This window comes from Euprymna scolopes, chromosome 2 (genome assembly GCF_053919585.1).
Source record: "Euprymna scolopes isolate OS-2025 chromosome 2, ASM5391958v1, whole genome shotgun sequence".
Taxonomy (NCBI): domain Eukaryota; kingdom Metazoa; phylum Mollusca; class Cephalopoda; order Sepiida; family Sepiolidae; genus Euprymna; species Euprymna scolopes.
In genome coordinates this window covers 130955107-130969046 of record NC_136483.1, presented here as the reverse complement: position 1 = coordinate 130969046, position 13940 = coordinate 130955107, and the positions used below count along the sequence as shown (strand labels likewise).

General features: G+C 34.1%; 1 protein-coding gene across 1 annotated transcript in view; it reads left to right on the top strand.

The window, feature by feature from the left end:
* The window catches only part of LOC145296150 (uncharacterized), a 194892-nt gene that overhangs the window by 173771 nt on the left and 7181 nt on the right, over positions 1-13940 (top strand). Inside the window, exon 4 of the mRNA XM_080142351.1 lies at positions 974-1326. Coding sequence (XP_079998477.1) covers positions 974-1326 — 353 coding nt within the window. The remainder of the gene's footprint in view (positions 1-973; positions 1327-13940) is intronic.

The window sequence follows — 13940 nt, the reverse complement described above, 5'->3', positions numbered from 1 at the left end:
GAATGAGTTCACGCAGGTGCAGAAATGAACGTCTTAAGTTAAGAATCACGCACGTAACTCTGGCTGTAGGCCAGTTTCTGCCGTATTTGTTTTCCCACAATGTTGGGGAAACCAGCCCCCCTCTAAAAGCGTCCAAATGAATAGCAATTGTCTGATATGAAGGGTTTCCCCCACATTAATCAAAACTGATTGCCTTCAAGACGTGCCGGCTCAGAAGGCCAGACGGTGTAACTTTGCTTCGATTAGTTTCGCTTTTGTTTATACGAGAAAGACAACTAACACTGGAAACCAGGGATATTTTTTTAACTCGATCAAAATAAAGATAGAGACAACGTCCGTTTTCGAATCTGAGATATTATAATCTAGGAGCTATGAGAAAACTTGACCAAAATAGTAACTTTGTCGAGAAGCTCGGCGAAAAAAGACTTTCTTGGACATACACAAACGCGCGTGCACATTTTGACTTTGCTAATAGATGTTTTAATACTAAGGGTTTATCCAAAAAATTGACATTGAAAAGTAAATACATTAACAAAGTATTTAATTCATTCAAATCTGTCAATCTGATTAAAAAAAATTATGCTTTACAAAGATTTTTAGCGGAAAAAACAGCATATGAGTTCGTCTAAATTAAAATCGGTTGCTTCTTGTTGTTCTTGGCACAAGAATCCCAGGTTGCTCGAATGACGTGCCTAAATATCACATGAATAGTGAATCCACAGGAGCAGTTGTTGTACATTTGTTTTGCCTTAATTAGTAAAACCTGTATACAAATCATATTTGCAAGTTTCACCTTTAAAAAAGCGAACAAATGTTTATAAGAATAAAAAACTAACAACCAACTTGCTAACATTTTCTCAGCGCACTTGATTTTTTTCTAAAGCATCCGATATTCGTAAAGTCTGGCACAAGGCTGTTCTATATCTGTTTTATATTTTATTCTAATTTTTTTTTTTTTTTTTTATCTTTCCAGGTATCAAAATTTAGACTACAATAGTGCAAATCGTCGCAAGAATGCCACCCGGGAAACGACTAACGCTCTGAAAGCGTGGCTCTACGAACACCGAAAGAACCCCTACCCGACCAAGGGTGAGAAGATAATGCTGGCCATCATAACCAAAATGACACTCACCCAAGTCTCTACGTGGTTCGCAAACGCCCGTCGACGATTAAAAAAAGAAAATAGGATGACGTGGTCAACGAAAGACAAAGACGACGATATGCCCCAGGATAAGGATGACGTCATGTCACATGACCAAGAGGACGACTTGCTGAATAGTCGAGAAGATAACACAAGAGAAGATTCATCTTCGTCTTACGATGAAGGTAAGCTAGTAAAGTGAACTGATATCTATACTCTTTTATATTATGCTAGCGGAGCCCGTGTACCGACGTTAGCCGGGAAAATTTAGGAACCCATCAAATGCCTGTTCTCATCCTTAACGCTGCTATGTAATATTTTTCAGCGAAATTTCAACTTTCTAATTATGAAATGTATAAATAATAATTACTAGTTGTAGCTGCAGTAGTAGTAGTAGTAGTAGTAGTAGTAGTAGTAGTAGTAGTAACTATCTAAATAATGCACAGTAATCTTCAATAATACTTAAAATAGATCCCTAGTACCTTCCTTCCAGTGTTTGTGCATAGAAACAAAATTACTTTTTTCAAATTCTCAGTAAACGTACATTAATACACGATTTAAAGAACCGGCTTTTTATTATTTCATAATTAAGAAATGTACATTAACGCATTAAATCCTCGAATGCGGAAACTAATCCACATGAACTACAAACCCTAACCATATGGAATCGTCCCCACAAGTAAAAACAAAAAGATAGAATACGATATGAAACCAAGAAAACTGAAACTGCAAAATTGTAGGTTAACTACGTTCTTCTTCTCATAAAAAAAATTGTAGTGTTGGCATTGACTGGCACCACATAAAATAGTTTTGAAGGATCAAAGAGAATAGAAACACCGAGTAGAGAAAGCATTAACCAGACTTCCACTGGGATATTGAAAGGTTTGTTGGCATCTAAATTCTAACCCAAAGGTCATTGCCAGCAAGAAGTCAATAGCAAGCGCCTGTTGCAATAACGCAAATTCATTTGCAAAGGTTATTGAAAGAGATGGAGAGTACTGGGAATCTGGGGGTGAGGGTATTGTCACCCAGACTCAAGAGAACATCACCGTTTTTTAGCAGTGAGTAATATATTAATGATTTGTGTGAAACCCCCCAAGTGAATATGAATACTACTACTACTACTGCTACTACTGCTAATAACAATAATGATGATGATAATAAAAGTAATAAATAGAATGTTGCCTTTGAAGCATTTAAGTCGACATGGCTATACGCATGCGCGATCCTCTTGCCGAGACGATGTTTACTTGCTAGTATCTCGCGCGGATAGACGCTCAAATCAACTTACGGCTATTACAATTATAGTAAAATTATATCTCAAAAGCCACAACCACTCGGCCTAATCAACATAATTCTTGTATTGCCATTTTTAGTTAAATAATTGAGCAGTATTTTCGTATTACAACTATCTAATAAGCATTTTGCGTGATAAAAGATGATATAGTTTCTAATGTGTGTACGTAAAAAACAGGTATAAAATGTAATACCCAAAGTACAAAATCATTTAGGAACTCGGACAAATATTGAATTCGAATACCAAGAAATGTTTTAGTTTTGGGTAACTACAAAAAAGTGGAGTAAGATAAAAAAAATAGAAAGTCATTCTATCTGTATATTATATATATATATATATATATATATATATATATATATATATATATATATATATATATATATATAAATGAAACTGCATCACCACAAGCAAATCACCTTTGTCATTCCAATAGTATAAAAGTTTGTTTGATGGCCAAAATAATTTTGATCTCATTTTTTATGTATATTCGAACAATGTCAACAAGAAAAATATTTTTTGTTGTTTTTTTTTTGTTGTTGTTTTTTTTGGGGGGGTTGTATTACTAGCGAGATGGGCCGGTCATAAAAATACGCTTGAATATATTTTAATTAGTCCAAATTTTGTATATATTATTATAGAGTTGTTATTTTAAAAATAAAAGTGTCATCAGCTACAATCGAAAGCGAAATTAAAACAGTAGCATTCAAAGCTGATGGCGTTACCACTGTATTAACGTGACACGCATATGAGCTGATTAAAATAAACTTAGATAAATGTTTATTATATAAGGATTTTTTTTTCTATTTTGATCCTTTTAAAAACTATTTTTACCGGCTAAAGACCCATAAAAGAACGTCCATAAAAATATCGAATCATTTGAGGCCCCTAGCACCACTCCCCGACTTTTAGTTTCGAAATAGATATAGTTTGAAAATATGGAGACAGACAGACAGACATAGTGAGTTTTATAAATTAGACTATAATCGAATAAATGTTGTTTCGTGTCTTTAGTTGTTCAGCTTAGTGCGATTAATGTGAAGCACGCGAATACATGATGTAAACTAAAAATTGATTCCAATAAGAGTTGTTTCTGTACATGGCTTCGGTATAATGAATCGAAGGATGGAGACTTATTATTGTATGCAATACTTACTATACGTATGGCTTTTAAATCAGTAAGAAAATCGAAACGTGTTGGTCTGATAATATTACAAGAATCAATGAATTTGAATGATACTATTTTTTAAATTCTTTCAACACCGACTAATAATTGCCCTACATCGCAAACATAACCACAAATAGGAGGATATTCCATAAAACGTAAACAACAAACAAAATAATGAATCGCTCAAATGTGTATTGAATTTGTGAATTAAAAATAAAACAGTTGATATGTCGCAAAACCAAGACTAAGACAATAGAATCATTTAAAATAGGTATTGTGTTATGGATTAAATATTTTTAATTAAAAAAAAACAGGGTTAATATGCCGTGCAATTGAAAAAAATAGATTCAATTCAATTAATATATCTTTAATAATATGTTTAGGTTCTACATACATAAAAGGGTTGATATACCATGTCACTGACATTCAAAATAGATTAACGATTCGCTCAACATAAGTTTCGTGTTTCGGCGTTAGACATCAAATAAACAAAGCAAAAATTATGCTTATGTCATAAAACAGACCAAACCAATTAATTAATTATTTACAATTTCGGCATTAAACAACTCAAAAGGTCAATATGCTGCAAAATAGACCAAACGGAATATGAGTCTTATTAATTTCCCGGTAAGATCTGACTATGGAAAGCCATGGATATAATACCTGAAATTGGGTATGGATTAAGTGTGTGTGTGTGTGTGTGTGTGTGTGTGTGTGTGTGTGTGTGTGTGTGTGTGCGCGCGCGCGCGCATGTGTGTTTGTCAAAGTGCGTACCGACCGTATGTTTGTAGTTTAATGTATAAATTGAAAATCGTATTAATCGCCTGCTGCCAACTTGTTTAAACTATGGACCAGCCAAATATGGTTTTGTTGGTTTTCGTTATGTGCAGACAATAGAAGTTGTCATATTTCGTTCGTACCAAATATCGAACTAAGTGAATGAAATGAAAAACCTATGCGCATATATTAATGTTAAAATAACACTAATCCCACATTCACTGGCGTCGTACGCCACGTTCAAAATGGAGTCATTTAAAAAAAGAAAAAAAAACAGTGCACGGGGTAATAAAAAAAAAAGAAACAGCGTTCTGTTTTTCCCTGAGTATTTGCTTTGTTACTATTTTTTTCTTCTTTTCTTCTGTTTTGTCTGATATATTTCCACACATCTGAATATAAAAACGATCTAAAGAAGCCACCTGGTAAAAATACATGTAAAAGAAAAAAGTTCAATGAAACCTCGGCTGAAAATGGAATGTGTTTTAAAATAAATTACGAAAACTTTTCATTTTGTTCTTGCTCATGTGAAAAACAGAAATATGAACTCGTATTTCGTATTAATCTTCTTCTTATTATTATTATAATTAGTATTATTATTATCAGTAGTAGTGGTTTTATATATATTTATGTAGCTCTTTTCCATCCCAAATATGGCATATACCCACTTGGACGTAAAGAGTTACTATTTGGGATAGTGTCTAACGGCGAACTGTGGGGAGTTGAGAAGCGAGATGTCTGTTCATATTAAATTTGAACTTCTGCAGTTCAGTACATTCTAGAAAGCCGGAAATACGGTTGAGAATTCCAAAGTCTCCTTTAGGAAGAAGCTATTAGAGTCGAAGGCTTTCTGGTATCTAGTGGCCTCAACAGTGAAGGGGTGTGATTTTGCTGTTTCTAGGGTATTTTTTATTATATATGTACACACACACACATATATATATACTAGCAAAAGTACCCGTCGTTGACTGGTTTCAAAAACAGCCTACAGAAAATGGATTCTGATTTATGAAAGTATGATAGGTTATGAAAAGGAAGGGTTGTAAATTTGGGTTTAATTTGGAGGTATCAAAACCAAAGCAAAATATGATGAAAGTAAAAATAAAATAGATAAACTCCATAATTTATTATACCATACTTGTTCACACTGAAACACTTATCACAATATTCTGTGGATCTATATTAAAAAACCTTATTAAACTTTGTGACATAGTTCCATTCTATCGAGGTCAGGTGCGAACGAATTTTATTATACCATATTTCTTCAAACTGAAACATAATTATCAAAGTATACTTACGCAGATAAATATGAAAAGTCTTTATTAAAGTCTGTGCCTATTTACATTCTATGAAGGCCAGGCGCGAACGCAGACACCCACAATTGTATTATTCCATCCCTATTTAAGTTAAAACATATTTATCAAAGTATTCTTATGTATATCTATATCAAAAACACTTGGAAACGTTTTTTTTTTTTTTAATTTTGAAATTTTTTTTCCATACTTTGTGGACCAGGCGCGAACGCAGACCCCACAATTTTAATAAACCACCGTTCTGCCAAATCAAATTATTGTTGAACCCCTGATGACACGTTCAATCCACGCAGATCCATCAGCGTATGGTCTTTTCTCTATCTCTCTATCTACATATTTGTTCACTGTTTTTGGGAAATAATTCTATCAGTGCTCGATTACAAAGAATTTTCAATATAAGAGCTTAATACTTATTTAAAACTGTACAGAAATATTGGTTTTTCTGACAATTGAAACCGACGGTACCAATAGTTTTCCCACCGTCTGTACAGTTTTAAATATATATATATATATATATATATATATATATATATATATATATATATATATATAAGCTGAATGTGTGTGTTTGTCTGGTAACGAATAGGCTCCTATATGGTTGACTATTTTAAAAAAACTGATTACATATTATGATAGAAGATGAATCGAGACACAGGAATGGATATGTTTGATCTGGAAGAACGGTGGTTCATTAATATTGTGGGGTCTGCGTTCGCGCCTGGTCCACAAAGTATGGAAATAAAAAATTTCAAAATGAAAAAAAAAACGTTTACAAGTGTTTTTGATATAGATGTATATAAGAATACTTTGATAAGTATGTTTTAACTTAAATAGGGATGGTATAATAAAATTGTGGGGTCTGCGTTCGCGCCTGGCACAATGGAAATAGGCACAAACTTTAATAAAGACTTTTCATATCTATCTGCGTAAGTATAGTTTGATAATTATGTTTCAGTTTGAAGAAATATGGTATAATAAAATTATGGGGTGTTCGTTCGAACCTGACCTCCATAGAATGGAAATATGTCACAAAGTTTAACAAGATTTTTTTAATATAGATCCACATAATATTGTGATAAGTGTTTGAGTGTGAACAGGTATGGTATAATAAATTATGGGGTTTATCTATTTTATTTTTACTTTCATCATATTTTGCTTTGGTTTTGATAGCCCCAAACTCAACCCAAATTTACAACCCTTCCTTTTCATAACCTATCATACTTTCATAAATCAGAGTCCATTTTCTGTAGGCTGTTTTTGAACCCAGTCAACGACGGGTACTTTTCCTAGTATATATATACGTGTATATATATATATATATATATATATATATATATATATATATATATATATATATATATATATATATATATGTATATATATATATGTATTCGTTTATCAAGACGATGAATGAAAGAATTAAAACTCATGAAAAGAATGGACAAAATTCGATTACTTATGTTAACAGTTTATTACAAACATCTATTAACATTAGATTTGAAGACGACTATAATGTAATCGACAGGGAAACAGTTCCGTGGTAATTTGTTTCACGGATAGAAAGTTCTTGGAAAGAAAGTTTGTTTACAGAAGTTACGTTTGATGTTCGGCACATGGGGAAAGAGAAGGAAGTTTATTGTAGTTGGAGATGAATGGCTTTGAATGTCTTGGAAGAAGAAACCAGGTGTTGGGCTCAATCGGAAATGTTGTAAAGAAGAATTAATAAAACCAAATTAAGAAAACAAATTCTAAGATTTATTTTTCCTTTTTTTTTTTTAAATTACTAAAATGTTTTCTAAAATCGTTAAGCAGGTATCCGCATATTGAGGACAGGCTTAAGGTGTTTCTATGAATACTGGCGACCTACAATATATTGTTCTTTTTAATTAAGCCATTTGATTAAATGCTTATTTATAGGCGTGGTAACCGAGTTTATAAAGTTTTTCATGTTTCTGTTCATAACGAAATAACACATCACTCGACTTACTCCGCTCGGCAAATTCCGTCATTCGAAAGCTGGCGATAGTTTCGTTCAGCACATGAAAATAATACAGATTGTTTTCTTCTTTCTCTTTTCTATCGTGGCAATGTCGTCTGATTGTCTGGTTCGTAAACTTTAACGATTTTTTACAACGATTTTACTTAACACAGACGTCAATCGGAGCTCGATCTTCCATCTAGTATTGTCTCTTGTAAATAATCGGCTTTTATTTGTTGACAGATTCGATCATCTGTTGGCAACAATAGAAAGCATCATTCTTTCTGTATAATGCTGAAAAGTGCAGACCAGTTGTTTCACGTGGAGATTAAAGAAAACACATTCTCAAGCAATGATTATCACGTGGCGTTTTCCCATTTGTTTTGTTGTGTTTTTTGTTGTTGTTTTTTTTTTTTGTTCTCTTCTTTCAACTTCGTTTCTTAATTGTGAACGATTTATTTCTTGGTTTTACGGCACATCAACCTTTTTTTTAACTTGCTAAATATTGAAATAATGTAAACAATTCTTTTAGGTTTGTGTCACTTTTGCGAGATATCAGCGATTTTTTTTTTTTTTTTTTTTTGGTTATTTGATGCCGAAGCAAAAGACTTATGAGAAACGCTTGACTAATTTGTTTGTCTGTTTCACGGCATATCCTTTTTTTAGCTTCTTAAAATTTTCGATAATTGGCCGAAGACTGAGTTTCAATCTTCAGTTGAATCATTCCAAGCATACTTTCATTCTAAGCACTAAGAATTATAAAGTGTAGGTCAAGGATAATCGGAGCAATCCAGAGAAAGAAGTGGCGCTTCTCCTATATTTAGGTGTGTAAGTCAATAAAAAGAATTTTTTGGGTTGCCCTCGACTACAGTCGATCCTTTGAGTTTTATTTCTCTTAATACCGAAATAAATTCTTCATGTAAACGATTCGCATCTGTTGTTGTTGTTGTTGTTGTTGTTGTTCATTAAGTCACAGCATGACTCCGTATTCCCGTATTTTATATAACACGATTTCCTTCATTTTTCTCTCTATTCTTTATTCTTTACTTTTCTTTCTATTTTCGTGACATTAAATTTAAAGACTTTACTTTAAATTTGACTCAGAGTAGAAATCCTGAAATTGTCTTACTTATCCCATAAACCGATCTTGAAAGCATATTCTCATATGAAAAATATATGCGAAGTTAGGAAAGATTAATTTGCGGTTTTTTGTATGACACGTCTTTACTTGCCATATGAACGACCAGAGTACGGCAAATCCTGATGATGATTTATCCTGGATATTCACCAGAGTTCTGTTAGTCCGCTAACTCTGATACTATTCTGTTGCCACTCCCCCAACCACGTCAAGGAAGGGTTGGATTTGCAGTGGGGAGCAACTATTCTAATATCATACAGTTTACACACATAAACACATAACGTGCAAGCTTAAACAGAAAATAATGAAGTATTTTGACAATTAGTATAGAAAATTATAACTGAACAAATAAATTCTCCTTGAACACATTTTGTTGTTGCTGTTTTGTCCACATTTTGGGGGGAGGGGGAATTTTTAAATTATACGTGTATTATAAAATGGAGCATTTGCTTACTTGTCAACACATGAACGCAAAACTAGATCGGCTTTTAAATAAAGGGCAAAAGTTAGAAACGGAAACGTTGGTTATCAGTATGGGCAAAATCTTGCTCTTCCAAAAGGAAGCTTACAGATTGAGACAAAAAGTAAAAATACACCACTTTAGAGGTATTTCTACGTTAAGTGAAAATATAACACATTGATGCTAGCCTGAAGCTAATCTAATTTTCCTATAGTCATTTTCAAAAAGATGTGTTTGCGTTAAATGCTTCACCTCAATTTAACACCTCCGTGATTAGTAAGCTGTAAATGTAAAACTAGCGTATCGAAAGAGACAAAATGGAGAAAGGGATGAAGAGGAAAACTTCTGATTTGAATCACAGACCAAAATTTGTTCATAAAACGTCCATTCAACTTGCAGTCATTTGTTTGTTGACGAAAACTCCGGAAATGGTGGTAGATAGATTCTTTGCTTTATCTATATATCTATAAAAGTGAAAATGTCTGTGTACATTTCCCTTCCAAATAACTCTTAATTTTCAGTATAGATTTGACATAAGGCGTATTGAGATTTGGGAAAATCTTTTTAATTGGTTTTCGGACAGAAATTTAGCCGTCAAGGAGTCAAAGTTCAAGAATTTGACCTTTGAAAATTCTACCAAACTCCTCCGCCAATTTTGGGTCTAAATACTTGAAATTTTAAATGTAGATTACTTGGACATGGATCAAACATTTAATTTGATTTGAGCCCCCCTCCCAAAAAAATTGATGTATAGGGGTTAAAATTATGGTCAAAGTTACAAAAGATTTGACCTTTGCGGTCTCTACCTAATTACTCAGCCAACTGGTCTAAACATTTGAAATTTTACATGAAAGGTATTCAGAGATAGGGCAAGCTTTTTAATCGATTTTAGTCGAAAATTTGAGCTGCCAAGGCGTCAGAGTTCAAAAGATTTCATCTTTGAGGTGTCTAGCAAACTACTCAGCGAATTCTGGGTCTAAACATTTGAAATTTATACTTAACGGATATTCAGACATGCGGCAAGCATTTTAATCAGTTTTGGGGCGGAAATTTGGCTGCCAAAAGGTCAAAGTTGAAAGAGTTGACCTTTGTAGATTCTACCAAAATCCTCCGCCAATTTTGGGTCTAAAGACTTGAAATTTTAGATGTAGGTAACTTGGACATGGGTAGAACTTTGTATTTTGATTTGAAATCAAAATAATAAATGTTAAGGGGTCAAAATGGGGTCAAAGTTTTTTTTTAAATTGACCTCTGCGGTCTCTAACAAAATTACTCAGACAAATTTTGGTTTAAACATTTTAAATCTTACATAAAGTGTATTCACACGTAGGGCAAATTATGAACAGTACATATGGCCCGAGCAAAGCCGGGCTGGATACTAGTTGGAAATAAGAGGCCGATGCAAGGTACAAAATTCAATACAAATATATATCAAAATACCTATTTGCGTGTAACACCAACCAAACCGTATCAGTGTCAAGTAACACAACCTTTAACCGGTAATGGCGACCGGAAGTTTGACACCGGAAGTAAAAATCCGCCTACATCAGAAAATTTCCAATTGCGCATTTTGATTGCATTCAAATGAAGGAGATCTGATGAATATCTAAGAATATAAAACATCTGGGTTTAGAACAGAAATATGGATGAATTAAAGCAAGAACGACTCAATTTTTATGACACGTTTAATCTACGCATTTAGAGATGAAAATAATATTTCAACTGAAGTGAGACAGAAAAATATGCTATTTTAAACGTGAGTGTGATAAACTGAAATGATATTTCATCTAAAGCATGACAGACAAACGAAAATGTTATTTAAAACCTAAACGTGACGGACAAACAAAAATGTAATTTGAAACCGAAACGTAACAAGCAAACGAAAATGTTATTTTAAATTTAAGCGTGGCAGACAAACGAAATTCTTTTCAAACTCAAGCGTGACAGACAGGCAAAATACTATTTCAAACTTAAGCACGACATAAAACGAAAATTCTATTTCAAACCTAAGCGTGACAGACAAACGAAAATGCTATTTTAAACCTAAGTTGACAAACGAAAATGCTTTTCTAAACTTAAACTTGACCGACAAACTACACTTCTATTTCAAACCTAAGCTTGACAAACTAACGAAAATTATATTTCACACTTAAGCTTGACAGATCGGCGAAAATGCCATTTCAGTCTTAAATCTAAGACAGACACAAATTCTTTGCTATCTCTTAAATAAGATACATCCATTCAATCTGCGCGTTTCGCTAGCAAAATGGTATTTTAAACTTAAACGTGACAGACGGACTAAAATCTTGAACTGAAGTGAAGATCGATTTGCAAAGTATCGCTACAAGATGACCGTCTCGTAGCGATACTTGGACGCATCTAAAATAAGATAAGCCCATTCAGTCTACGCCATTAGCGATGAAAATGTTACTGCAAAGACAGACCCATGGGAAATCATTTTGCACTTAAGCATGACAAAGCAACGAACGTTATATTTCAAACCTAAGATTGATTGGCCGACGAAAATGCAGATTCTAACCTTAAATCAAGCAGACATTAATTCTCTGGAACCTTCGATCTACGGTGTTCTCTTGCAAAACATTCGCAACAAATACTCGTCTTTCTACAACTGTTAATGGTAGTCCTTGGTCTCTATCAGTGCCTAAAATTATACGAAAGTTTTATAATCAAAATGCCTTTCCTTGCACTGTCCATTTGTGAAACACGATACCGTTGGGTTGCTTTCCATCTGACTATAACATGGTTGTTTTCAAGTGTAATGTAAATAAGTTCTTGTTGAGCCGTCCTCTTAAATAATCAAACCCTACCTAAGTTACATCATTACCAGTCATTACGGTGTCTCTTACACTCCTCAACACTTATCCTCGAGTACAAATAAGGCCTTGATAAGCGATCTCCCTAATTAAAAAAAGACTAAATATATGTCTCTATTCATATCAAATACTGTTTCAAACTGAAGCGCAATGCACAAACAGACTGACAAATGGGTCTAGAGTGACCCGAAAATGCATTTAAAGAAAGATTAGTTTATTACATGTATGTTCACCCATACGAAGCTTGGCTAGGCTGAGTAGTGGAAGTCACTTAAGTATTTACGTCATTTGAGTTTAATGTAGCTGTGACCAGGTTGTCTTGGTTTTCTTCTAAAAAATATGTAGAAATAGAAAAACAAGTATTAATGTTATTTCTAACACAGGCGTGACAGACTAAATGTTGCTACATCTTTTAGATGAGTTCTCCTATCTTGTTGGGGACGATTTGTTGTCTGTCACGTTCAATTGTTGTTGTAACGCAATGAATTGTACCGTCAAAATAAGATGAAACACTGAAATTAACAGAATATACTTATTTACATAAGATACAATCGGTGAAATCTACACTGGCTTGGACCGCTCAACCGCCTCCCCACGAAGGCTGAATGTGACACAATATCAGTTTAATAGTGGGAAATCCAGCCGCTCAAAAAAAGAGAACGTAAGCTTTAAGGCTCTATTTTAAAAAGGAATTGGCATATAAGGGGACTATTTTTCCACACATTACCTCCCGCTTCTTGAGAGAAGGATGATCCTCTTCCACAAACTAAAAAACAAAGATCACCGTCTTTGGGATCGACACCATCCTCTACTTACGCTTTGTGCGGTTGTATTGTTTAAATCGTAGAAAAGTTGTTAGTAAGGGAGCGTTATGGGAGGTCATGAAATTGGCGTTTCGATTCTCAATTCATATCACTAAGGATGAAAAACGGAAAAAGACTGGGGTTGTAATGAGTAAGGGGCTGTGTGCTTAGCCGGGATAAGGAGTGGATTTTGTAGTCCAAAAGTCTGAGTGGAGTTCTGTCATGTTGGCATTGAGAGGTAAGTGGGATACAGACTCCTTTTTGTATTTTGAAATATTTTATTTTTCGCTCTCTTCTGCTTACACTGAATATCCTATCGACTTCAACTCTAATAATCCCTCCTCTTCTCTTCTGGAATCTCCTACAGGAAAAGAAACAGATATTCTCTCTTCACTGCAGTAGCTATTATGTATTTTAACGTCTGTTGGCGTCTTCTCTTTAGCTAACTCTTCTGCTTAAACTGTAATATTGCTTATTAGCCATGTTGAATGTTTGGGAGGACTTTTTTTTAGCCCTTTCCTCGGTGGCTACTGCTTAACTGAGCTTTCCGGTTTTGGAGGGGGAATCGGAAGGAGACTTCCAAATATTTCTTCTTACAAACAGTATTTCAGCCATTCTTGATGGTTCCCCTTAGCGAGCTGATAATACTGCAGTTTCGGTGCGGTCGTCGTCTCTCTACGGTGACTAACACTAACAAATTCCGGTACCCGTACCTAAGCAAATCTGAAAATGAGCCAAATCCGGCTCAGTCAGACCTCCGACTTATTCTCGGTAATGTATTCATGGTCTTAGAGAAAGGGCCCTCTCGACATCTCCAGCACGTAGTTGTGTTCGACAGAATGCTGAAAATGAAGACATTTGTGCGTCTATTAAGTAATCAGATTTAAGCCACAAGTGCTTCCAGATTATGTACGACTTTGAGTTTTTTTGCACCCTCTTTTGTTATGAACAGAACAACATGGCGAAACTCTTGCGACAGTTATAATGCATTGAACATTTTAATTCCTTCGGGAGCTCCAACATTATCGCATTCTTGA